This window comes from Trachurus trachurus (genome assembly GCF_905171665.1).
Source record: "Trachurus trachurus genome assembly, chromosome: 4".
Taxonomy (NCBI): domain Eukaryota; kingdom Metazoa; phylum Chordata; class Actinopteri; order Carangiformes; family Carangidae; genus Trachurus; species Trachurus trachurus.
In genome coordinates this window covers 8236643-8264612 of record NC_139898.1, presented here as the reverse complement: position 1 = coordinate 8264612, position 27970 = coordinate 8236643, and the positions used below count along the sequence as shown (strand labels likewise).

General features: G+C 40.9%; 2 protein-coding genes across 3 annotated transcripts in view; both read right to left on the bottom strand.

Annotated features, from left to right (window-relative positions):
• rab6ba (RAB6B, member RAS oncogene family a) overlaps positions 1 to 8285 on the bottom strand; it is a 50274-nt gene extending 41989 nt beyond the window's left edge. For both annotated transcript variants that reach the window (XM_083969546.1, XM_083969547.1), the window contains exon 1: positions 8154 to 8285. In XM_083969546.1, the coding sequence (XP_083825672.1) occupies positions 8154 to 8223 (70 nt within the window). In that variant the 5' untranslated portion in view covers positions 8224 to 8285. The remainder of the gene's footprint in view (positions 1 to 8153) is intronic.
• A 1146-nt stretch (positions 8286 to 9431) lies between these two features.
• On the bottom strand, positions 9432 to 27704 carry slco2a1 (solute carrier organic anion transporter family, member 2A1). The gene is made up of 14 exons (XM_083969550.1): positions 27233 to 27704; positions 20740 to 20877; positions 19473 to 19635; positions 18715 to 18927; positions 16641 to 16739; positions 16413 to 16552; positions 15235 to 15313; positions 14907 to 15071; positions 14235 to 14433; positions 13271 to 13418; positions 11674 to 11837; positions 11199 to 11263; positions 10427 to 10547; positions 9432 to 10295 (listed from the first exon to the last, which is right to left on the bottom strand). Exons 1-14 carry the CDS (start codon positions 27290 to 27292, stop codon positions 10175 to 10177), a joined length of 1875 nt encoding a protein of 624 aa, XP_083825676.1. The 5' UTR covers positions 27293 to 27704; the 3' UTR covers positions 9432 to 10174.
• Between the last annotated feature and the right edge of the window lie 266 nt (positions 27705 to 27970).

The window sequence follows — 27970 nt, the reverse complement described above, 5'->3', positions numbered from 1 at the left end:
ATCGGTTTTAAGCTGATAGGTGACTGGAAGCATTAATCCTGATCTACCAATGACATGTTGTTAATGAAAATCTGCCAGTCATGATTGGCAGCCAATCAATCAGGGCATCCCTGGTAGACACAAAGCAGGTTCTGTTGAGGAGACCGAATGCCCATACACATATGAAGGGCTCACTCTAAAACGACAGGAACTCAATGATTCTTAGCTTGAGAGGATCATACACAAATACAAACTAGGGCTGGGTGATAATTCGCTAACGACATGTCTATCGATAGACACCTTTGATGATCAATATAAAAAACAGGTCAATAGAAAATTAGATAAAAGAAGACCTGTAAGCAAGCGTTTCCCTTCCTGTTTCATAAGCCTATCATGTCGCTTGATACTGAAGTCGTCACTTCCTTACAGCAAATCACAAACGCCGAGCCAGGCATGCTCAGTCATACTGTGAACTGGTGTGTGGTGACCGGCAGTATTTAACATGGCAGAAGGAGAGCAGCGCCATTTGTCGACAAGAAAGGTAGAACAAGTTCTCTAGCAAAAACATAAACCTTTACTTTAACATTATAGGATTTAGGCGTACCTCCCAAGTGTTTCTGCCCACCACCACCCAAGCCAAATGAATGATTAAAAAAAAAGAAAAACTGCTGATCCTTGAAGTGGCAGCTCTATCACTCACAACAACTACAACAACATACTTCTCGTGATTTTTGTTCATTGTTCTACCAACATGTGTCATTTAATTAAAAAAAGCAAATGTGATGAGTCATTGTTGGCAAAGGATATATATCAGACTTTACTGTCGTCATGTCACTTAAGTTGGTTTCCCTTTGCTTATAATAATTTAAATAGTTGAAGTGTAATTCAATGTTTAAAAAAAAAAAATTGTGGTCTAAAAGTAGGTCATCAAGCATAAAATGACCACAAATATTCAAAAGAAAATTATGGATAATTATTGATCTTGATCAATAGGATTTTTTTTCTCGATATACTTAATGTTGCTCAGCCCCAATACAAACATTAAAATGTTCTATAGTTGATCTAAGATAACAGATTAACAGCTGAAGATTTCACATTGGCCCTTTGAATTAAGAGTTTAATATGCCTCCAACCTTTAGGTCCCTGCAGAGCCCTCTGCACGGTGCTGACACTGGCATCTCAATGAGACAATATATTTCCTCCGTCACATTTACTGAACAGAACAGTGCTGACTACCTCATGTTATTTCTGAGTGACGGACTTCATCAATAAATGAAAACCCAATAACTGATCTTACGGCAGGTTTAGTGGGGGTTATAACAGGCGGCATTGAAGCCAAAGCAGCCCCATAATGAAGGCTCATCTTGGGAGCTGGAGAAAGGGTAAACATTAATGGAGACCTGCTGAACTCAGCGGAGTGTCAGATGCCATGCTGGGTAAAGGACAGCCTTCCTCCACAGCAGGGATTTTACTCACCGAGCTGTTCTGGGTGAGCAACTGGTAAACAGGATTCTCAGTCTCTCTCCATGGAAAGATATCACCGCTTTAACCCAATCCTTTTCTAAGACGCATCATTTAGAAAGAATGGTCTGTAAACAGTGTGTCCAGCTGAGTGATGTGATGGCCTTTCACAGATGCTGAATCCTTACATTTCAGTTACATTTGTAAAAGCAGCGCCCACCTTCGCTACTGTAGGTGTTTTATTCTTGCTCTTAAACTGTGCCATCAGATATTGCCTCCAAAATCTTTTTTACTGGAACGCAGGTGGGCAGAACTGAATCAGACAGTGTCTCTACATCACTGCTTGGGCAGCAGACAGATTTGCAATCCTGTTTTATTCTGGGCAGAGTGTATAAGTGAGGCTGCTTTCCCATGGGTCTTTGAGAACACACCCACTCAGCTGCAGCATATGTATAGAGCTACCATCACTCTGTTTGGTATTCCTTTTGCTGCAGACCAGCTCCTGAAAGCAATAAGTCACACAATGGAACGCTTTATGTTAAAACAATAAACAACATCAGGCCCTGGAATATACAGTATGCATTGCAGTAGGAACATACAACTTAGCAGATGCAGGTAGTTGTGTCAGTTTCATCTCAAAATAAGTACAACAGATAATTATTTTGTAAAAATCTTGGACTATAGAAAACAGGCAAGGAGGCCAGGCTGAGAACATACACACACGTGTTTCATGTGGACTGGCACATCACTGGAAACGGGATTGATAACTTTTGATCAATTACCCCCACTAATGGGCAGCTGAGCCAATCAATAGAAGATCAAAGCTGTCAGGGGCTTGTTTCCTCCGATCGATCACTGAAGGAGAACACTTGCCGAGGACACAAAGAGATTTTAAAAAAGGACGACGACTACTTATCCTGAGATGCATCCAGATTACTGAACGTAACAGCAAACAAGAGATGCTGCTTGTGAATGTAGGCCGGACCCCCCAACTTTCAGCCTTCCTGCCGCAACATCAGGCTTCTGTACAGTCATGTGGGCAGCCTATCGTCAATCCCTCATTCAAGATAAATTCTACAACTGATGGTCTGTAAACTCTATTTACTCTAGCTTGTCGATTGCGCCACGCCTCAGCATCTCGGCTCAGTGCAATGTGAGGATGTTGGGACATCCCAATCCCTTCATAGAGCAGATATTATGAGGGGAGGTTTTAGATTCAAACCTAGCCTTTAATTATCTGTAATAACATCTAATTAAATGGCTGTTTCACATCCAGAAAAAGGCAGAAGATAAAGAGCACAGTAGCACCAGAGGACTCACCAGCTCCCTACAGAGCAAATGATCTCACCTACTCCACCCTTCACACGCCGTAGGCTCTCTGCAGAGCATTGCATGCTCCAGCACAACAAGGAAAGGATCCTGTTTTAACTAATTTTCCAGACACTGTGGCTTTGATGTATTGTTTCTTGGGTGTGGCTTGTGATTAGTCAGATTATGCTGAAAGATTTCAGTTTCAGTTAACTTTCGCAGATGAAAGTTGAAATGTTTAACCTGGAGGGGGGGGTTATCCTGGTGATGTCCTGTGACATATTCTACTGAGTATCACAGGCTGTACTGTATCCTACATAGATACATAAATTACATAAGTTATGCTTAACACCAGGTATAGCCACTACAGTATATTTCTAGGACTTTTGGACCAATACCAATACTGATATTTTGTAAGGTTCCCTTACTTTTTTGCAGCCAATACAAGACAAGGACATTTTACAGTTTTAATATAATTCTGTGCAACACAGACACCTGGACATTGCTAAACGGTGAATACTAAAATTCATGTGATGAAGCAAAAATGAATTTAGACTGAGATTTGACTGAGATCCTACATGTTTTGTTAGCATTTCATCAGTGAATGCAAGCAGTGAGGTCATGGGTTTTCAGCAAGAAGATTTAGGTACGGTGTCATAAATCACAAATCTACATGTGAGGGCAGTATAGTGCAAAAACCGCAAATGCAGAGAAAATACTGTACCATTAAACTGTTTTGTAGTTTTTGCACCTCACTCACATACAAAGATGTTGAAAGCCAATAATGACCACTTTGTGTTGTCAAGAAATCCCACTCACTTTCACTTTCCAAAGCCATTATATAATGAAAGATTTAAGACAAAGCAAATACGTCCACATTTAAATCATAGCAATGTGTTCTCAACACATTTCATCTCCAACCTCCTCTTGATTCACACCCGAAAGACGTTCTCATTGTTCAATGTTTGCCTCGGTTTCTGTGAGGAAGTGGGTGCACATGCTGACACAGATACAATATCTACACGTCAGGCCCCGGAAGCTGTCACTATTGAATCAAACTTGACAGGTTATTACCAATACTGAGCCAAAGCATGTCTATGCACAACATATTTATACATGTGATATAATGTAGGCCTATACTATAATGTGTGATATTCAATGGAAGGTTAAGATCCATTGTTTGCATTAAAGGCTGAAAAGACATTACAGCCTTGAGTGTATTGTAACTGATCTAGAGTCTAGACAGAACAGTATAGCTTTTGTTTGAGTTTCCCTCCACTTATCAATGTCTATAGGATGTGTCTAGCATGTGAAAATAATACGTGGTATATCTGCATCTGTGGTTTCAGAGCCTCAGTGAAGAAAAGTGTCAGCTGCTTGATGCCTGGGCAAGTCAAAACCCAGCGTTTCATTTACTCAGAAAGCCGTTTCCTGGAAACACTGTGATTGATGCATTAGACAGCCAACTGAACCCTACTTTGAAGCAGATTGGTCCAGTGATTCAGCAATATTTTCGAAGCCAGCCCCGGTTTGCCTGATGACGATCTCTGCAGTCAAAGACGGAAGATGGCATTTTGATTCAGCGAGCAGAATCTCATGGCAGCCAAGCGGATGCATCTACCAAATGTATTCCCGTCTGTTTGTCTGAGGTGAAATGAAGCATGCAGCAGGGGATTACCTCCAAACAATTGGCTTTTACAAAGTACCGTGCAGTATTGCTCCTTTGAAAACTTGCCTATGGCAAAACATCTATGACCCAATAGATGCAGAGCAGTAATCGGAGGTGTTCTAACAATGACCTGGTTGATTGCTCGGAGGCTGGAACCAGTCAACTGCCTGTTCCCACCAGGAAAGTGGGCACAGAGACTTGGAAACAGCTGATTGGCTTGCTTAAAGCCTTCAGCTTTGTTGAGGAAATCTTTAGCCAGCCTCCTTTGTACAGGCAGTGTAGAAAACACCAAAAGAAGTATGCAGGAGGAGAGACTTCCTGACAGCTCATTTAACATTCTGCCTGCTTCCACCCACTTACTCTGGAGCCCCCCCACCTCTCTGACGTTCGCCGATTCTTTTATGAAAACCAGAGCATCGTGGCATCTTTCCCTTTGTAGACAGTTTCTCTCTGACACTTCTACCATCACAGGCCTTTAGTGTAAACAGGGACTACCTAACAAGTGGTCTTTTCACCACTCCTTCTGTACCGATGTCCCTGGTCCTGACATACTTGCGCCAGTCATGTACATTAATAAATGATAGTGGCAGAGCTGACGGGTTTCACGCCCGCCTGGGCTCCAGTTGCAATTAGAGCAGACATGTCAGAGAGACAGAGCTCCACCGGAGATGGCCCAATCAAACACGAGGCTGGCACTGCCACTGTCTGGTTGTTGAGCAGCGGTTGATGGATAAAGTCCCCGTGCACTGATAACAGGAGCAGACTCCACTGACTCCCTTCAGACTGGCTGCAAACCCTCACTACAGACCTGTGGAGTCTCCGGTGGCTTCACGGTTTAACAACCTCAACCATTTTAGCAAAGTCACCACAGAATGAGGCCGATCAAGACTTCTCACATTTTAAAACTTTACAAACCTCCAAGTCTGTGAGAGGTGAAAGGTTTATCTTGCCACCAAAACCTCACAGCACATAAGATAATTACCATGCAGCAGTAATGACAGCAGTGATAATAGGAAATGCAACTTCTACTTCTCATGGGAGCAATGGGGGGGAAAAAAAAGAAGCTATTTCTTATTCCAGTATTAGGATCGATGAGTAGATAAATAGACGCATTGACAGAAAACTCTCTCCCTGTTGTCTGCCAGTGAAGTAACACAAAACATCTTTTCAGATCAAATGTTTATACGTAATCCATTCAAGGTTATATTACGAAGAAGTTATTCGTTAAAAAGAAATGTTCCTCATCAATAATTCAGGCTACATCCAGTTTATGTTCAGTTAGTATTTCCAACATTTCGGTGCTGACAAACTCTCAGAGCATAAAACCACATTACAGTGTTAAACTGATGAACAGATCAGATGAGAAACATTTCTGAGTGGAAGACAAGAAAGAGAGCTGCAGTAAACGTAAACAGCACCACGGCCCTTTGTCTGCCTCTAAAAGCTTGTGTAGCTCCATGCACACGCTTTTTCAACACATGCTGCCTCTCCCTCTACATATCATTTGTTCATTTTGTATCTATATGACCATAAAGAAAAGCTATGAATCTTGGTATCTTAGGTATGAATCAATGAGGTTTATGAGAGCTTGAAATTAAAGCTTTACATGGCGCACTCAAAAATAGTGCACCAGTAAAAAAAAAAAAAAAAAAAATCCCCTCTGCTGAAATTCATTTGCACAATTTATCTGAAACCTATAAATTCTTTTTAATACTTCACTTTTCACTGAATAAGTAATGATATCTCCTCATCTCCACAGTTTAGCCATCCTTTATAACGACCAATTGTTCAGCCAGTTTTGTGGTCTGGTGAATACAGTGCTCTACCTGGTATTACATCTGTGTTGTCAAATCCCCTTTGGCTTGTTGCCTGGCATTTAGTATCATACAACTACCCAAGAGTAAAGCCAACCCTGGGCCTATGGCTTCGCTCAGGTGTGTAAATATTATGTATCAGGTACGTATGCTGTACCAGAATTAGTTTCATTTAGAAATGAGGCACTGGCAAAAGGTAGAGGGGAAAAGTGTTCAGTTAAAGGTCGCAACGAATAATCTGAAATCTTATGTTTGACATCTTGACTGATGAATTGTTAGATGATGAGTCATTTATTAATTATCCAAATAACTGGTGGCTTACAGAATGGCATTTTAATCAATAGTGAATAAATGAATAAGGCTATGTGATAAACCTGAAATAAATAAAATAATAGCCTAATGGTAGGAATATTTGAATAAATGTTAACTCTAATTATGTAATTCAGTCAATAAATCCTTTGCTTTATAGTAAATAAATAAATCATTTTTTATTTTGAAAATAAGATGGACTTTTATTTCCTAATGCCACGTCCATTTCACAGCTCTTTCATCCATCTGTCATAAAATCAAAGTCCTCCATAAAAAAAAGCAAGTGTCATCTTAAAATAAAAGGCTTTATTTGTTTATGAAGCAATTTTTTGTGGATTCAAATAGGATTTATACCTTAGCTGCATTTCTTTATTTATTTACTATTGGTTAAAATAGCATTCCAGAGTGACAGCCAATCAATATATTGATTATTACAGCCTAGTCTTTTTCAATGGGCACTGTAAGACATCATCAGTTGTCAGGATTCCTATAACTTCAGTGGAGGCATCTGTTGATCAACCATTTAGTGGCAGACATTTGGTTGTATAACCAGGAGATCACATACATCTACTATCATTTAGATAATAAACTATACACAGTGTTATAATAGACTATGTAATGCAGGATCACTGCCTGATCAATGGGTCACCGTGAATGACTGAACCATGACTAATGTGCTTCATTTGGCTGCTCAAGACCTCTGAATTAGACCATAAACAGACCTGCTGTGCTCAAAAGACAAACTAACCCTAAAGATTCAGATCGGCTCTCAGCCAGCTCAGTGTAATGTTGCGGAAAACAATGTTGTTGCCACACTCACGCCTCAGCAAAGGAGAGGCTTTAGACTGTCTGAGGGTGTGGGCGAGTGGAGCTTGGGATGGAGATAGAAACAGATCAACCAGATACGAGTTTCCACAAGATGATACATTAATTAATGTCTCATTTAATGTCGTGCTGGGATTTCACACAACCGGCAATAATTCATTGAGCAAGTCAACACACAGAAGCACAAACTTGGTGAGCCCTGAGCTCAGCAGCAGACTGGAACAATACCAGGGCAGGGAGACTGCAGCCACACAAGTTATCTCATCGCCACTGACAACCAGGGTGTGTCTCAACACACAGGAATATTTACCAACTTGTCTCATCCACAGCAGCATCACACTCTGCCTACATCGCACACATCCAGTCTCATTTACCGAGCACTGCTCATTTGCAACTGATGCTGGATAATAAATCCCCATAGGTGGACCGGGATGTTTTAAAACTAACAGCCGGCTTACACGCTCTACAGGGCGGGTGTTATCACACAGTCCCCCCGGTGTTAAACTTACTGACTGCGGGCTGTGGTCCCATTGTGTGGAGCCTCACAAGCTGGTAATTTGATTAAAGTAATGCCCTCCTCTCCCCGCCCTCACTACTACGAACTGAAAACAAATGTCACACATGAAGAAGACGTTTCTCCTCCTTCCTCCTCTCTCTGAGCCGTCAAACTCAGACCAGCTAGCTAACTTACCCACGGTGCAGGAGCAGGTGCAACGGGTTCACGCGACTCACGACTTGAAAAAAAGAAAGAAAGAAGAACTTCTCAGGAGAATTAAACGTTGTCTTACCACTTTGTTCCCCAAGAAAGACGAGTTTGAATTTTCTTAAGGGGTTCCCAAAGTCACTGCCCACGGACATTTTGAGGAGGACAAGCGGAGAAAAGGGGGGAAACTCTGGACGCCGGAGGACAGTGTGTCGGGCTGCACTTGTTTCCCACTCGAGCTCGGTGTTGGTCGGTGAAGGTGCTGGATGGAAAAGACGGTGATGTCGCTTTCCGTTCAGCCCCGCTCTCTCTCTCTCTCTCTCCCCCTCCCTCCCTGTGATGGGAGCACACACTGCTGCTGCACCGGTCCGTGACGCTCGGGGTGTTTTTTTTTTTTTTTTCCTCCTCCTAACCCGAGGCTCTTGTGCGCACGCGCGGCCTCTCCTCGTTCTCCGCCGAGCTGACAGCCGTGATATAGAATGACGTCATGTGTGTTGGAGGAGAGGGGAGCAGACAGGGAGGGGGCGGCAGACATGAAGAGGACTGTGCTGCTGCTGCTGCTCCTGGCCGCTCCAGCTTCATCAACTTCTTGTCGTTGTCCAGCAACAAATAAAGAATGAATTGGTACAAACTGTTGTAGCTATCCAACAACATGGAGGTGTATGTTTGTGTAAAAGGTAATATTTATGTGACAGTTAAAGGGGGTGGGAAAAAAGATGCAGAGGAGGGTGTGATACTCTGATGTTTGCTTGGTGTGAATGAAAAAAGAAAACTATGCACAGTATTCCCATTAACATATGATTCCTTTTTTTTTTTTTTTTTTTTAAATGAAATTAACATTTTGGTCACTGGTCACATCTGACCTGGCACATCTCTGCACGTTTGAAGCTCTCTCCTATGATCCCTCAGGAAAGTTTGTGCAGAAACTCAAATGTTTCACACATTGTAACCTTTAAGTCCCACTATGCTCTCATTGCAAATTAAATACATTGGCTTGACATTTGGATTTGGCAGTAAAATAAAACAGTATTTGTTAGTTCAGATTTGAAACTGAATGTTATCAGGCTACAGAGTGTTGCACTCATGGTCTATAAGAGATTGACCTGCAGATGTCCATGATGCTGGTGCATTGTGTATCACCCAGTGAGCTAAAACTAGGGCTTCAGGTAAGGTTACTTTAATCATTGATAAATCTGTAATTATTTTTTCAACATTTGATCAATAATGTAAGAATGTTGTGGAAAATAACACGTTACAATGGCCCCATCAAACATCAAGTTCACATCAGATACAGTGCACATAGCAAAATAAATACTGTATGGGAGCATTGCGTGATAAATCACATCACAGAGACTTGTTTAATTGTATATAATTATATTTTTTATTAGCCAGTCATGCTCGATACATCTAATGCACTCCACTGTGATAACATACATATTACCACACCAGTACATAGTATAATACGTATGGTTAATACTGTAACAGTGCATTGTACTGGATATGTGAAAGTACAATAGAATTGCATTTAAATCAAGTGTTATATGTGATATTATATGAAATGAGTATTGCAGTTATCACAGATGTCTCTGTGTATGAGACAAACATCTATAAAAAATAAACTTAAATATTAAGCTATACAGTAAATTAGTTACAGAGTATGTTTCCATTGCAAATAGAAACCTGGAGACGGTCCTACTTCACAGGAGCAAGTTCTATACAAAGATAATTATCTGTTGTTTTACCATTGGTCAGGCTCTCATCCCTGCCTCAGACCCATATAAAATGTTGTGAGGTACCACACAAGAGAGGTGTTCTAGCTGCCCTCTCCTCACCTGCAATGAGTGCGTCGTATTGGCAGAGTAATTTCCAATCATAAGCCTTAAAGCGTCTAAAAATGTCACAAATCTTCCTTGTTGGAAAATCTATGTTTTATCTCCCACCTGTGAAGCAGCACATAGGGAAGTGGTGCTTTTTAACTGAGGTCAGCGTAGGCCTGTCTTGGCCTGTGGCTTTCTGCCACTGACACAGCTCCTCTCCTCACAATGTTCTTGAAAACATTTAAACCCACAGCAAAGCTTTTAGAAACAGAGGCTTCCATCAGCAGGGTCACAGCAGTCCCTCAGGCCTCTTCTCCAGACTGTACTCCTGGGTCCGATGCACCTTCCACCCGAGCATCATCAGCAGAATGATGCCAGCGACCTTATAACCCACCTGCAAGCCCAGGTACCTGCACAGGTCAAACAAATAAACGTGAACGGCTGTCAGAGGGGATGTTGCTCTACTGTGCACATACTGTACATTTCATGATATGTCAACTATCTGAAGTGTGTAGTAATTATAAGTGGTGAGCTTTCTGACCGGTTCCTCAAGATGTTGTTGTCAAAGTAACCACAGTTAGTCTTCTTTCCGCACACACGCCTCCACCAGATACACGATGAGTCAATAGCCTTCCCATAAAGAGCGGGGGCAGGTAGCCAGGCTGAGAGGGAGGAGGACAGAAACTTATTTATCACTGACCAGACGGCAATGCAAGACAAAGTTAAGTTAAAATACACAGTTGAATTTTGTTGTTGTGTCTAATACATAGCTGATCCATATCCTAGTCACCTGATAAATTCACCTTCTGAAATAAGACTCAACTCGTTGTTTTTGATATGTCATTTAAATTATTCTATTCTATTTTCTACAACCTGAGTTTCATTGGAGTTTATTTTATGTTATTATGCAAATCATAATTTTGAAATATGCAATTTTCTTTGCTGATACTTTTATATTATTTGATATTATTTCATAGTGTCATCTTTTATTATGTAATACATTTATATGACATATAACCTAAAAAGCAAACAGAAAAGAAAAACAAAAAAATCATGACATTACATAAAAGTAAGCTCAGTTTTTTTTCAAGTTGTTAAATTATTAAACTATTTGCTTATGCAATTAGTTCATTTGATTCATGTTTTTTTTAATTATTATTATTATTTATTTTGTATTGGACATTTTTGGGGCCCTATACAATGCCTGAACTAGGGAGACCTCTGGAAATTTAGAGGACGTACTGTGCACTCCATCATGAGGAGGAGTAATTGTCCATGCATAATTAAACAGCAGTATTTATGTCCTGACTTACCCAACACTCTCATGAGTAAAAATTGGATTCCTATAGCGAATGACTTCTCTTCAGAGGGAACAGACCTGAGAAGGAAAAGAAATGGAAAAGGTCAACACCTGCTGTGTGTAAGAAACACAAGTTTTTACATTTAATTGGTCTAAAATCACTCAATATAAGCTGCTAAAAAATAATTTCTCATCGACTTTTCCAACTCATGTGGCTCTCCTTCCACTGAGCACCAAGCGGATTCATTGGATATTGACTATTATTCAACTCCTTATTGACATCAACAACTGCCTGGCAGCAAACGAGAACAGCTCAGTGTTTGACTGCAGTAGTTAAGCAGAATAAAAGAATATATTGAGTCAATTTGATACAGTATTTGTAGGCAATTAGACTGAAATAGACCTGTGCTGCTACGTATTTTTAACATATCAAATATATAACTAATGTACGTGTGTATATGTTATACTGTACCATAATCCTTTCTCACCTGAGCACCATCATGTACATTGGGTTATGAGTGAAGCAGGCGATCAGCGATGCCAGAGAGATGACGAGTACGACGGGGAGAAGTAAGTGAGGGCAGCCATTTGGACAGGGTTTTGGGTCGGCCTGACTCTGGGCCCCTGGTATACACCTGCAGTTGGTATATTTCTGTACAAAGACAATGAAAGACAACCTTTTTATTTTATGCTGCACTACCATCTGCTGTCCTACGCATCTTTACCACTAGGGTTTAATAAAGTGCATCTACTTAACCCAAGAAGCTGAAGGGACTTAAACTTACATTAACCTCAAATGAACCTGAAGCAGTTAGTCCATCTTTTTAATGAGTGATGACAATTAGCAAAGTGCAAGTGTATTCATATGATCTAAGAAAAAAGAGCTGACTGCATATAGTTTGAAACAATGATGTGTAATTTAAAAAAAACATCTGACGTGTATTTTTGCACACTGTTGCCCTGACACACAACATATGAGAATATGTTTTTTTTTCTTTTTAATTTAAAATAAATTGTTTTCCCTCTTACAATACCATTTACCTCCATGTTAATTAATTCTAATCAAAATACAGAGGTAGCTGGTGAAAATGTTTCCAGACCTTTTGTCCTGTATCTAATTGAATTCCACTTTCAGCTGCTCACTTGTGGACATCTGAGTCCGCCAGAAATGGAAAATAATTATTCACTGATATCTTGGGATTAATCCATTAAGCTAGTGGTGGTCATCACTCTCTGTGTTTGTGCTTCAGTATTACACAGCAGGCTTACATGCTCAGTCAAACTGACTAATACTCTATTAGCAGTCAAACAATCCACCCACCAGAAGATTATTCACAAGCTGTGACGTTTAAATACTGACGTTTTGTCCTTGTCCAACACCTCCTATATGCTCTGTGACTAATAAACATTGATTGTGGGGCTCTTGTGTCCTGTTAGGAGCAGATGCTACTGGCTCAAGAGACAAAGTATGAAGGAAATCAGACTTCATATCACTGCTCCTGCATTAAAACTCTGATCAATTCAAGGGCCATATAGCAGATATGTAACACTGTCAAATCCAAAGAGGCCAAAGTCACTTCCTGGTCTAAGTATGTACTTGAAATTAGAAAAAGTAGGGTTCAAAGAAAAGTCTGTTCCCTGACAAGCATATATTATTTCAGAACAGACTCAATGTTAATGGTGTTTTATCTGCAGTATGTATTCCCAGCAGTGCTCCGTCTGCCACTGAGTACACAATTTAGAGTAAATGACAACCTTGCAGGCTAATTTACAGATCCTTTACTGAGACTGGAACAAAATGATTATGCCTTCACCCCACACTGAGAAAACGACACAAGATGGGAAATTATATAAAATTTGAATATCCTGATATAAAAACAAATCTCTCAAATATTCAGTTTTTCCTTTGAGTAAAAATACCGCACATCCCTTCCTTCAACATCTTTGACCTGTTGTGTCAACTTATTCTAGTGCTACACACATTTTCCTCATATACAGCCTCCTATCATACAGTAGATATGTCCAACTGACTTATAGAGAGACATACCTTATATACACAACATAAACCATAAAGAGGTGGCTGACCTGAACCCTGTGTGTGTTGTTGGGGTCTCTGGTGAAGTTGGTGCAGCCAGCATGACAGGGGGTGATGTACTCGATACCATCAGAGCCACACACGGGGTTGAAGGCGCTGGCAGGGCAGGAGCAGTTAGAGTAACACGTGGGCAGCGACCTGTGGAGGGCAGAGAGACAAGCAGCTCATGTCAGAGTTTATTAGGCTTGAGGTCTAATAAGACATAAAATAGGTTTTTATGAGAATATTTCTATATATAAATGTAAATTTCTTTGCTTACAATTAAATCCCACGTGCTGTCTTAATAACTGTGTAAAGTATTTAATTTAAACAAACCTCACAGTACATAATAAATGGAAAAGGGCAAATCTGAAGTAGTAATTGTAGTACATCATTTACATAATGATTTAACCACAGACTAACAGAGGAATACGATTATCCTGTGTACTGTGCCTGATTTAGTTCTTTATCCCACCACCAGTGCATCCAAATCAAACTAAAATACTAAAAAAATACATCTGTTAATTGTTCAGTTCAGCATCTCCTGCTTCTTGATTTCACTGCACTTGAGCTGAATGAATGTCACAGTAAGTTAGACTGGCTTTATGCAACTCCCACTCTCCCACTCTCCCACTCTGTGCTTCTCAGTGGGCAAGTCATTTCTTCAAACTCACTTTTATAGAAAGGCAACCCAATCATTTGTTTTTTATTACAGTTGTTCTATTGTTTTACAGTTTTTCACTGTTTCATTGTCTTTTACTGTTTTGTGTTTGTAACAGCTGACAGTTCAACATTTGATTTTATGGGAAGCAATTGTTCTATGGATATAAAAAAATATATATATAAGCACTCAGTAAAACTGTTTTGGAAAGTGCTATACAAAATGTTATTATGCCATTATTAATTATGATTATGATTATTATGATTTTTATTATCATTACCAAACATTAGAGAAACAATGCAATTCCCACTCACCTGTCCTGTCCAATCCAATTGACCTCTGAGACTTTCTGGGTGGGACAGCCCATGAAGAAGAGGGGGACACAGAGGAGGGTGGAAATGGTCAGCATGACCATAGAGAAACGGGGGATGGTCTTTAGAGAGAGACCAGTCTTCTTCATGATGACCCCACCAACCAGCATCCCCACTGCTACTGATGGTAGATTCAGAGAACCTGGGAACAATAAAGACTTTAGTTATCTCCCAGTAAAGATGGTACTTATTGTCTATTAAAGATGTCCAAGGGGGTTTCTTAAACATCACATGCTATTTCACTTTGCTTGTAAACTGACACAGGAAACAAATGAGAGTTGTTGCCTGAAAATGAATTGATTGTTGCAAATGGGCAAACTGAAAATACACACAAGCCCAAATGAAATTTTCATGGGAGGCAAGATGGCAGCAAAAAGCTAATTCACTCTTTGGACAGAGGCCAAAGTGGGCTGGCACACTCCAGAGAGTCCACTGAGTGATTTTAACAGACTGTTTTATTTCACCTCCAGAGAGGTCATTAAATGGGTTCATATATATCATACTTTACATTATAACTTGAATTATTTAACAGCCAGCTAACATTAACTCCAAGGACAATTGTGATCTATTGCAGGATCTCCTCAAGCTCCAGAATCATATTGGCACTCCTCCTACCTATTAGGAGGCTGCTGTAGGCGGGCGAAGCGCCGTACTGCCGCTCCAGAAACTTGTTGAGGAACGTGGCGAGACCCGCAATCACTGAGGAGAAGCAGCACTGGGCCAGGACCAGCATCAGGAAGAGAGGGCTCAACAGGAGGTGGACAAACATTCTGGGAAACACTGATTACACACAACCACATACAGATACACTGATTAGTACTGGAAATGAATTTTCTGCAACTATTTATCTCTGTTAACTGTCTGTATCTGATATAAAACAAAGTGAAGTTGCTACATGAATCTAACAGGCGAAACATTTGCAATCTGAATATGACACACGTACTTTTCAGGAAATCAAGTAAAGAGATGTCTGGTTTCTTCTGGAAGTGGTCCTCATTCATGTCACTTTCACTTTCAATTACCTGCAGGTTGACATATGGTATACTGAGTTACAAAAAGCATGTGTGCATCGATGATTACAACATCCATTATCCTGAAACAACAAGGCAACTAAGATTAGAGTTCACCATTTACTAAGTATACAGTATTGTAATGAACATGGATGCATGAATTTATGCTGCTTCACCACATCACATCAGGCCTAATAACATGATTCATCTCTTTTATAACTTCCTTCATGCCACATTCTCCTACAATAACAAGCTCCTGTCTCTTCACACTGCCTTCATCCGAGGTGGAAACATTAGACTGAACTGACAGTTGTGTGTGACGGCTCCACAGTGTTGGTGCATTCAAAATCATCCAAAGCTGTCAAACATCATAATGGAAGACTTCAACAGTCTCTTGAGTTTTTGTCTTTCAACCTGCTCTTGGTTGAAATACTGTATGTGTTCAAATGTGTTTCATAGGAAATCAAATGTTACAATGTCGCTAAAGCTATATAGCACCCCAACTATATATATGTCTGATGCACTTACTGTACTTAATAATATATAATATAATAATATTTTAACTGTAAAGATACCTAAGAAAGAAGAAGAAATATGGAAATTACAGCTTTTCACTGAGATTTATATCAAACTGTTCTAAAACTGATAAGTGAAAATACTTATCATTTACATATTTTTCACCATGCCAAGTTGTGGACAAAGTTGGAAGAGCTTAAATGTGGTTTAACTAACAAGGATGATGGAGGAAATCTTTATCATACTTGTGATTGATTCATATTTGGCAGATCGATTAACTGGTTGAATAAACATGAGAAACAATACAAAAATCTAATTTTATATATATATTAAAAAAAAAAAAAAAAAAAAAACAATTCCGTGGATTAAAATGTGTTTTGTTTCATGACTTGCCAGTATAAGGCTCATTTATAGTTGAAAGGAAAGAAACTGGAACGGTGAACTTGCTATACCTCAGTATAGCCAGTAGGTGTCAGTGCAACATGGGGGACATACAGTAGATAATAAGTATCTTACGTCTTACTGTGGCTGAAAGTTTAGATAAACTCAGTTACTGTTTGGTCATCAGACCCCTGTGAGAGAGAGGATGGCTTACCCTGTCCTCTAAGGGCATGCTACGAGGGAAGAAGAAGTATGGGATGGAGGTGAGAACCAGGCAGCCGGTGGTGATGAGCAGGCCCATCCACCAGGCCCCGACCCAGCGAGGATCCCCCGGCCTCAGCTCCTTTTCACCTCCTGCAGGAGTGACCACATACAACAGTCAAACATCTACGCCACTTCACCCCATCTTTAATAAGTTCAGCTTTAAAGACCTCATCATTACCTAAACCAAGTCTGTCCACATCCACATAGACCCGCAGCATGACGGAGCCCAGCAGGTAGCCGAAGACCGGCCCAAACACCGACACTGCAAACAGGATGGCTGTGGATGATAAAACAGTCAGTTCTGTTAAGCTGCTCTGAGATTTTCTTTTTTAACCATCATGACCTTAAAAATCCAAGATTCATTCATCTAAAATATGTTATTCACACCAGAAATACTTTGTGTCAAGTGTTTGTGTAGGCTTTACACATTATTGGCCTTTCAAAGGTTACTGATGAACATATTCTTTCTCTGACTTACATCTGTAAAGCACCAACAGTGGAGCACTGATTACTGGAGGACAATCAGGTCCACCCTCTTGACTGATTTTCTTTAGTGCTCTGCTTTAAAATGCTTATCTCTTATTGAAACCAGTCTGAAGGACATTGATACAAATTCCAGCTCATTTAGGAGTCATTAGTGTTGACTGTTGCTTGAACTCGGTGAAAAGCAGATTCTTAACCTTCGCCACGCCATGAGAGATAAAAGCTGTGAAAACAACTGAAGGCCGTTGTGTGAACCTGCTGTTGACTTGTTTTGTGTCTGTAAGTTGTGTGACGCTGCAGACACAGTGACTCCATCTAGAGCTCTGACACTGATGCTTCAACCAGTGGGGTTTTCTCAGTGTTTTGAACTATCAGCATCAACGTGAAAATCTTCAAAGTGACAAAATGTTTTCATGTCCAAATTAAAAGCACTTTTTTCTCTGGTTAAATATCTTATTATAACTCCCTACGCAATTAATGTATTGATTTTGTGTATTAAAACAAAGTGAGCAGAAAGAGCAATATTTTAGTTTAGTTAAAAGGCAAATTTAAAGGTGAACCAGGATTTAGATATTATATAATTAAGGTTCATTACGAGTGTTTTGACAAATCAAATTAAAAAAGCTCTGAATGAAACCAAGCCACAAAAACCTGATGTTAAAAATCTTAACACTTACTTGTGATAAGGCCTATGTTTCAGAGACAGCTATTTGGCTTTTACACAATTTGGCTTTACAGTAACACTGGAAAGGTTGTTTTTGACAAATCATAATCTATTATAGTGCAAAATTTCATCTTTATCTTGGGATATCGCATAAACTGTGTTTTCTTTTACTCAATCATTGGGAGTCGATGGGGGAATATTTCAAAAATATTTAAAGTTTGATCAGGTATTTATTCATTATTACAAGCTGTGAAAAAGAGAAGCAGCAGAACTACGTGTCAACACTACGACAGAAATTGGAGTTATTTAAGCCTATTTGATGTTCGTAAGCAGGAAAGTGGCTGTGCAGAGTTGGATGCTGCGTGCGTTATGTACACATTTATCCTCTTTAAAAACTCTCCGCTCCATCTGTCTGGAGGTTATTGTCCCATACATAATTCTTACAAACCTCTCTTTATGCAAACCTGCAGAATCACCCTGGTTAAAGCAGATATCAGCTTCACGGCCGTTTCGGCTAATGCTGCGTTCAAGGCAGGCTTTTGAAACCGTAAGTTACAGCTTCAAGTCACAACTACGACTTGGTAGCGTTCCAGGTAACCCGTAGCTCGTGTTTTTACCATCCTGTTGTCTGTGAAAGTTCCCTATAACGGCCACTCGTAACTTCCGACCCGTGAACTCGTACCAGATCGAACTGGTATGACTTCACAGGAAGGAAAAACACAAAGTACGAGTTTCTTTGAACGCACCATGAGTTAGCAGCCCCCGCCCTTGTCAGGCATCAATTGGTCCTCGTGCTACGTCACCACATTCATGCGCATCCCTTGGCTGCACACACAGCCCTTCATGCCGTTCTCTCTCCTCATTGGATAACACTTGTATCCCACAAGGAAAATTTTCTCCTCGGGTTACAGCAGAGCAGAGTGACGGAGAGACTCGTGTTTAGGCTGAAATACTTCATGTAAGTGATTGCTGACGGAAAATAGGACTATTTAGGACTTATATTAACAAAAACATTCCACTGATATCTGCTTTAACACCATGGCCCTCAAATTGTGTTCTCTTTATCTAAACAAATTGATGCATCTTTGAACTATAGGCCATTCACCTATGTAAAGAGGGGAGTTGCCAGGTCCTGCGAAATCATCGATGTAGGAAATCCCAAATGGCTGGATGGGCACCGAGCCCACGCCAAAGAGCAGCTGCGCACTGGCCATGAGCAGCCACAGGTTGTTGGTGTCGGCCAGGCGCCTGGACTCGTCCCGGCCGCAAGACTCGGACTCGGTCGAGTTCTGATGGAGGTTACAAATGTCATGGCGATCTGGATCACAGCAGGTGGTCACATGGGGACAGAGATGGAAGGGACAGGGAAGAGGAAAATACAGTGATCGTTAATCACAAGCCGGGGGATGCAGATGTCCAACTACTTTAATTTCCTGCAGCCTCTCTGACTCTGCACTGACACACTGTGCGACGCCAAGTTACTTTGTCCGAGGGCAAACCGAATAAAGGAAGAGGGAGATTGTTATTACAAATGAAATGCCCTGGGGGCAATTCTAATCTCCTCAGCTTTCAGCGAGTGCACAGAGATTATGAATTTCCCTGAGTTTTATACAAAAGTTCAGCTGCGGAGCACCGGCAGGTTTTCTAAATACACCAGTGAGCCAAACTCCAGATACTTGTTTGACTCCTGCTGACTGCTGTGGAGACTTTGCTGAGAAGGCGCTGTGGTGTCTGAGACCAAGTAAAGCCTCATAAATATCACTGGCATATTTGTACAATCGTGAGTCCCCTGCTCTGGACTGAGTCACATTAGCTGTCACAGCAGGTTCAGTGGAGAGAGAAGCAGGGGTGACTTTGTCTTACTGTGTAAAACAGAGTCGAACTCGTAGGGCTGGGACAGGAAGTGAGGTAAGGTCAGCATCATGGAACTGATGGCCATCAGTAATCCACCGACTCCAATAACACGAGGACGGTGGACCCGATTCCCAAAGTAGCTCACAAACACGATCAGCACACTGTTACTGACCTGAGAGAGAGAGACACAGGTGTCAAAGAAGATCACATTTCACATTTCGGATGCGAGTAAAGTCTTTAATCCAAACTTAGTGAGGCATAATTCAGAATTAATGTTTAACTAATCAGTTTACAAATGAAGAACGTGGGCGGCATTCACACTGGTGAGAATGATCACCACTCACATTTTAGAGTGCTTTTATAGCAGGATGAATGACGTCTCCATAGACATGGCCCAACACCAACAGTAGTGTTAGAGCATTTGAAGCAGTTTTATGAACAAATAAGTGAAGACAGATGGAAAAAAAACACATTTTTATGCCTGGTATTTCCAGATAGTGTACCTTAACCCTGTTTTTTTCACTTTCAGCAGAAAATGCCACAATGTCTCTCTCTGTCTGATTCTTCAGTGATACAATATTTCATTTAGTTTGGGAGTGGCAGTGATTTGGGCCTGTTTTTGAAAAAAAAAAAACCAAAACAAATGAACTTGAACTGGCACAGCAGTGTTGTGGTTCCTCAAGACCAAAACAATGAGCTAAAAGACGCTAATTAGCCTTAAATTAGCCAAAATTAGGAAATAAGAATGTTGACTGAAGCAGCTGTAATTAACGGAGGAGGAGATACAAAACTGATACAAAACTGAAATGAAAAGTGCTTTTTTGATTTGTGTTTTGATACAATCTCACACAGTAAAATCAGATCTGATGAACGACTTGACGTGTGGCCAAATCCTGACGAGTCCTGAGCTGCAAATAACTAGCTAAATGTCAACACAGTGATTTAATTAGGGAGTAGTGACTTGTGGCCATGACTACTTGAACCCTAGAAAAAAACTGGAAAGCTTTATCTGTTGGATACATTCAAATCCCGCCTGTGCATAAAAAAAAACCCAGTACCCTCCTTGATGAGCATGTACAAAACATCCCTTTATCAGTCTTGACCCCGGATTCAGTATTTAAAACTGTTCCAAAATACTGGAGTCCTGATTGAATTGTGAGGAAGTGTGATTTTGATGTGTTGTGTGTTCTCCAATTCCTCCTTTGTCATCGGTATCCTTGAAGTAAAGCTATCATGATCTCAGACTGTGTGAGGGTATGTTGTTGTTGGCTCCCACCTCGTTGAGAGAGGAAATGGTTCCCGAGGAGTAGCTGCTGAGGCCGTAGCGCCTCTCAATAGTGGTAATGGAGCTCTTGAAGTAGGAGCTGTAGAGCAGCTGAGAGAGCTGCAGGAGGCCATGGCACAGGACGAACAGCTGGGGAAGAGAGAAATGTAAATCTGTGAAAAATTCTGCAAAACAAATTGCCCCATTGCTTTGAATACCTGGTAAATGTTGTTGCTGAATAACATGAGAAACCAATGAGAACGGTTAGTGAACAACAGAGATGCTATGTCAAGAATGCCTGTGAAAACTTGTAAAGGTGGTGGACCGGGACCTTAAAAATAGGTTATGGTCATAAATGTCAACTGTGTTTTTGGAGCAATCATCTGCAAGAGAAATTTGGCTGGACTCACTTGGAAGCAGAACTCGAAAGACTCAAAGCCTAAAACAAATTTCTCCTGAGAGGTCTGAAATTGTTTCAAGGAACGCGGGATAAGTTCAGACCGACGAACCGCAGCACCATGTGTAGCTGCTCTGGTGTTTTTCAACCCCTCGGCTAACGTCAGGTGACATTAAGTTCACCAGTTCAGTGGAGTGGCTAAACATCAGAGAGGCAATATTGTCAGTGCAGTGAAATTACAGTGGGGAGATCAGTAAAGTTGAGGAGCCAGACAGCTGCTCTGGAAAAAAAAACATCACAAAACATCTGGCAGAGGCTCAGTCAAGAGACGTGAATCATCTGAATTATTTTCTACATAAATTAATAGACAGCACAGAGGACATCTTCCTTAAACAGAGATGTGTGTGAGGTTTTTTCTTTCTTTCTCAAGTCTGACATTCTCACATCTCTTCCCAAGTTATTTCACACCAATTGACACTTCGACTCAGGAGACGACCTCTGAGCAGTCGCCTGCTGGATCAGTGCCAGACGCCTTCAACTCAACAACTTTAGTCCAGTGGATCATGACCTGACGTCTTTTCAGGGACATTTTACACAGCGAGGGAAGTACTTAAGAGTCTTAACTGGAATTTTAAAAAGCAGCAAAACGATGGAAACATACTCAATCAAACTGGCACGCTGCACTCAGAGTTTTAATGATGTAAAGAAAAAAAGAGATACAGTAATTAGAGGAACTGATTATACAGAACAGCCCTTAGTTTCATAAAGATAGGTGTGTCGGTATAAGTGATGTATTAGCACATTTTGGTTTTAGATTATGTAACTGTGGCTGATACAGCAGCTCTGATGCTCAACAGGAAGTCATTGTGAGTTTAAGAGGTGCTGTTAGGATGATTTCCAGTCGTTGTGCAAAGGCCAACAATGTAGCTGTAGCTTCGTGCTTGAAGGCGATTTGTATCTAACCCGACTGTCAGCAGGCAAACACAACATTAAACCATTTCTTTAAAGTCTGTGTAAAGTTCAAGGTCTTTTTGATGTTGTTAAATGAAGTCCTCAGATTCACAGCTCGAGATTCAAGTCCTGCTCATTTGACTCAAGTCCAAACAACGTACAATGTTTATTTGGTCTAGCATGTTGAGTAAAGAACAAGCAGCACTGAGTTATATTTACATTGTATAGTTGAGTAAATGTACTCTGTTACCGCCACTGGCGAAGGAATTTGACAAATAGTGGTGTCCTGTGTAAAACAGTTCAATTCTCTAGAAGTTAAACACCGAGATGAAATGTGCAGTGATGAAGTTTGAGCTTTGTTTGAGTCTCTCACTGGCTGTACTTTGTCTCATTGACTTTTCTCTTCACACCCAGAGATGAGGACAGATCGGAGTTGCCCTCTGGACGGACTTCACAGTGATCAGGGAGAGCCACTCGCCCGTCTGTGTGTCAGGAGGCGTTCACAGACACTCTGCACATGGCTTTACTCGCTCCGGGGGCCATGAATGCACCAGTGACGCTGGAGATACGCGTCGAGATTAGGAGCGAATTTGCTATGAAAACAGTGATAAATCCAAGCTTTCAGTTTGTTTACTGCCTGCCAGGTCGGCCGAGGGAGAGTAAACTATGCGTTTGACTCAGAACAGTTAATGCTCCTATTAAAGCTTGGCGTTATGGTTTGTTAGCACACACAAGAGATGCTTTGACACTGCTGTTAATATTTCATCCTCATTTTGTATCAAGTAGGGTTCAATTATCTCAGATTCAACAGGACCTGTTTGTTCAGGCAGGAAAAAATCTGCTTTTGTTTGTCATTTAGATTACAACAAAATGTTAGCACTTCTCCACTGTTTCTTTTTTTTTCCTTCAAATATGACGCTTTAGGTTGACTTAAAATCCACTTGAGGCTTTAACTGAGTTGGGTGAATGTTTATATTGTGATAAGGCCTATGTTTCTCAGAGAGCTATTTGGCTTATACACAATTTGGCTTTAACACTGGAAACGTTGTTTTTGACAAATCATAATCTATTATAGTGCAAAATTTCATCTTTATCTTGGGATATCGCATAAACTGTGTTTTCTTTTACTCAATCATTGGGAGTCAAGTCGATGGAGCAATGTTTCAAAAATATTTAAAGTTTGATATGGTATTTATTCATTACTACAAGCTGTGAAAAAGAGAAGCAGCAGAACTACAACGTGTCAACACCACGACAGAAACAGGATTCATTATTTATCCACACTGTAAATACAAGTTATTTAAGCCTATTTGATGTTCATAAGCAGGAAAGTGGCTGTGCAGAGTTGGATGCTGCGTGCGTTACGTACATATTTATCCTTTTTAAAGACTCTCCGCTCCATCTGTCTGGAGGTTATTGTCCCAGCCTTCAACCCTGCTGTTAGGGGAAGAATGGGGGGAAGTTCACACTAGAATTTCAAATGCTTTTATTTCAGGGACACGCGTTACAGCTATAATGCTTGATATCCATGGATTTCCATGAGGAAATCATTTTTTTCTTTTGCTAGAAAAAACGCCTGGCCCATTTGGTGAAAAAATGGAATAAAGGAAAAACTGTATGAAGTCTCCCAGGATACTTGAAAGGCATAAATAGGCAAAGAATGGCTTCCCTTCATTGTGAAACAAACATAAAACACACAACGCTGAACAATAGCATCATGAACAAAGGAGCGCTTTTGTGGATTCTTTTTGGAAAATACGCTTTTTCACTGAGGATTTGTGATTTGTTTGTCAGGTTAAGGAACTACATTTCTGGGACATTAATGAGCAGCACGGGGACTTCACAGGAGGCTGTCCTGGCTCCATTCCTGTTCACACTGCATACAACGGACTTCAAATACAACTCTGAGTCCTGCCACATCCAGAAATATTCTGATGACACTGCTATTGTGGCTTGTATCAGGATGGACAGGAATATGATTAAAGCCTTCAGTGACTGGAGTCACAAAAACTGTCTCCTAATGAACACCTCAAAGACAATGGAAATGGTTGTAGATTTCCACAGATCCATACCCCTTCTTCAGCCAGTGAATACTTGTTGTGGGGTGGTGCCAAACTATGAATATCTAGGTGTACACCTGGATAATAAGTTGGACTGGTCCCTTAATACAGACGCACTGTACAAAAAGGGGCAGAGATGCTCAGATCTCTTGACATCTGCAGTAAGATGCTGCAGATGTTTTATCAGTCTGTAAACCCGAGGAGACTGGACAAATTAGTTTTTAAAAAAAAAAGGCTGGCTCTGTGATTGGAGCCAGGTTGGACACACTAGAAGGGGTGGTGGAGAGATGCACACTGAAGATGTGAGAGGTCATTCTGAACAACTCAGATCATCAGCTTCATAACACCCAAACACCCAACACCCAAACACCCAACACCCAAAAAACAGCGATGGTGGACAACTCCTCTCTTTTCGATGCAGAACAGAGAGATATAGAAGATCCTTTGTACCTACTGTACAGCCATCAGGCTTTTACATTTTTCTGCAAATGGTAGATGAGCTGACAGACAAATGAAATTCCTTTTGGGGATTAATAAAGTCATTCTTATCTTATCTGATCTCAAAATAGAGAGTGTTGGGCCACGTAACATCCTGTATGACAACAACCTGATGTTTCGTTCATGTAGTTTTAATTCAACAACATATTATGTGTTCATCCTGAGCTAAAGTTCAGTTTCCTTCTGGCTGGCTGTGTCCTAATTTTGTGTCAATTTTGTCTGAAGACGTCCAAATGTGCCGCATGTAAGTGTCCATTTTGATCGTCTTCAGTTTAAATTTGGGTGACACCACGTAAGATTCCCAGCTCAACATACCTATAAATTGTGGTTAGGAAACATCAACATAGGAAATATCTACTTAAGTAAGAGGTCATCTTCAATACTTAATATTCTTAACATTTGCGTCTTCTGGCCATTTCTACAACTTTAAACTTAGTTCGTAGTAAATCAATTTATATTTCAGGTGGTGGGTAAAGGACAGCCTCATCTTGCTTGATCCCATGTTTTAATCTAAACTCTAAAAACATAGGAGAGTAGATCACTCCACTTTAGCGTTACATATCACCTTACAGCCTCACCTAGTATCCTTATGCCAATCTCGTTGACTTAACTGGTCACATAAATAATATAGGTCAAGCTCTTGATCAATGGACTGATTGTATTGTGTATTTTATCTTCACTATCTCAAGAAAATTATGTAATGCACAAACAAGTCTAAATGCCATCTCCCAACAGCATGAGGCAGAAACATGACTCAGATTCAGACAGATATGTCCATACAGAGAATTTGATGGCGTAACATGGGTGCAGATGAGGTGTAGTCCACTTTGATAAGTTCAAAGAAGTTGTGAAAAAAAACTGAATGTCCTACTCAACCTGAGCAAACAGGAGTAGTTACAGTACGTGCTGGTGTCAAGAGAGAAGATGGATGGATCCGATTGCTCCCTGAGAAACTATTGTTGACCTGCCGACTCTGCTCGGAGCAAAGCGATTTGATTTCATGTGAAAAGCAGCTCGGCCAGTTTTCGACTTGCGCTGCATTTACTGGACAGGAGAGCAGGCGTAATCAAGAGCTCTGGCTTTACGCACAGTTTAACAGATACCACAGAGGCTCACAGAAACACCCCACTGACACATCGCCTGCTGCTCACTCTGAACTACTCCCTTTGACTAAATTTAACATTTACTGTCTTTGAACTTCAGGTGCCTTCATACTGTGAGAGATGAGCAGATGCCTGTAGGATGAGCCTTACTGTTTCACTGCCCTCCACCCTATCTATATTTGTACATCTTGGTTTGAACAGAGGAAGAGGAGGGGGACTTTAAAGTTAAGACTTAATATGATAAACAGAAGAGCTGGACCCACCACAGTCTGGGTGAGAATTCTGAAGGTAAACACAGCTAAAGATTTTTGAAATAAACCTCCACCATCCGGAAATTTACACATTGCTCAAGTTGCCACTTACAGAATATAGTGTAGGTGTATTTAGTCACACTTCATTCGCACAGGAGAAGAAAGAGGGCAAGTCATTTCTCACAGGCTTTTGAAAGCAACCAACGAAGTGCAGTGTGAAGTTTTGCCTCATTATTACTCACAGCCCTGGAACAAAGTGTTTCTCTCTTTACAGTGAAGTACAGCTGCAGCCTGGCTCCACTGCTGCCTCTGCCCCAGCCAGAGCAAATACAGCAAATATCTCATAAAAACCTATGTCAAGTATTTAATTATTGGAGAAACAACACCGCTGAAAATCCATCCGAAGCAAAGTGAAGTTAGGAGATTAACGCTTCTGAAAATAAACTAAAGCTATTAAAAAAAAATGCAAATGATTCTCTTTACTGCTCTTTTAAATATATATATATATCACATGGATGTAAATTGAATATCTGGGAATTTCAAACTGTCATTTACCATTTATTTTATTCATTCCTCATGTAAAACAAACCAAATCATGACAATAATCAGCAGCTTAATAAGTTAATAATGAAATATATATATACTATATATTATTTGCCTGGGAAATGTCATATTTCATTCTTCATACATTCATATTATATTATACTGTATATCAGTTTAGCAGACTGGCTGAGTGAAACACCTGGAACCCTTTGCTGAGATAACAGCACCATTCCTTCACTCTGACAGCAAAGATAAATCATTGATTGAGGCCAATAATAAAATTCCTTTCAAGACAAAACAGTGGATGAAAACACTTTCTTCCTCCTGTGTGGAGTCACACCAAAGCTGACCAGTTAACAGCGACTAAAACTATAATAAAAACCTGATTTACAAGGATTTTCACAGACCATCTTAAAGTTGTGCGGCTCAGAAGCTCGACTTGAGCTCTGATGAGTGTTAGTCTGAGGTGAAGCTCAGTTTATTGTTGGCCGACAGCGCTCATTAGACACATTAGACACTTTCCTCGGGTCTTCAGGCGGTGAAATAACTCTTGTCTCTTTGTTATTGTGTATTATCATTAGTGTAAAGTTATGTAATCCTCTATAAATAAGCTGGATCTGGTTCATACGGTTACATAAACAACGGGGAGAACAAGTGCTGCAGGTTAGTGGACAGTGAGTGAGTGAATGGTCTCAGGTCTACCTTAATGCTGCAGCGGATCCTCCCTGGTTTCTTCATGGTCTTGGATGAATCTATGTCCATGGGCTCTGCTCGTGTCCTCACGCGCTCCTGTCGGCTCGTGGACTACAGTGCAGCCTCTCGAGCTCCGTGTCAGAGGTTGATGACTTGTCTCTCCCCCCTCCTCCTCCTCCTCCTCCCGGTGAGCGGTCGGGCTGTTTTATGACCGTCGGTCGGTCGGTCGGTCGGTGATGTAACCGGGACTCGGCCCCGCGGCTCCACGCGTAAATGTTTTGAAAGTTGTGAAGTGGGAACAGACAGTCTCTCGCGCTGATTGGCTGAGTCATGCGCGCGCGAGGACCTGTGCAACAGCTCACCTGAGAGCGCGAGAGAGGACGTTATTACTCACCGTTACTCAGAGAAATTTACACACACGGACGAGCAAGAGTATCTGTGTGTGTATGTGTATGTGTATGTGTGTGTGTGTGTGTGTGTGTGTGTGTGTGTTTAATTGTTGTCATCCGTCCTTTGTTCTCCAGCTGCCTCAACACGCTCCATGCTTCATTAACTGGGGAATGCAGCTTCAGCCTGGAGCTAATGAGCACAGAGGCCCCTGGATGTGGCCCACTGATCTGAGGACGGTCAGAGAGGGCCTGCCCTTTATTAGTGGTAGTTAACAATACCAGTTTAACTATGTGTTAACTCAGCCCAGGTGAGTCCTCCTGGTTTGTTTGTTCTAATCACTTCCATGTGACCAGATAG

What these genes read in the sequence shown, in the direction of transcription:
- slco2a1 (XM_083969550.1), bottom strand. Translation starts at nt 27,292, where the DNA reads ATGGACATAGATTCATCCAAGACCATGAAGAAACCAGGGAGGATCCGC. An exon ending in CCATTTCCTCTCTCAACGAG is followed by an intron (nt 19,636 to 20,739) that starts GTGGGAGCCAAC and finishes TCTCTCTCTCAG; the next exon opens with GTCAGTAACAGTGTGCTGAT. An exon ending in GTTCGACTCTGTTTTACACA is followed by an intron (nt 18,928 to 19,472) that starts GTAAGACAAAGT and finishes GCTGTGATCCAG; the next exon opens with ATCGCCATGACATTTGTAAC.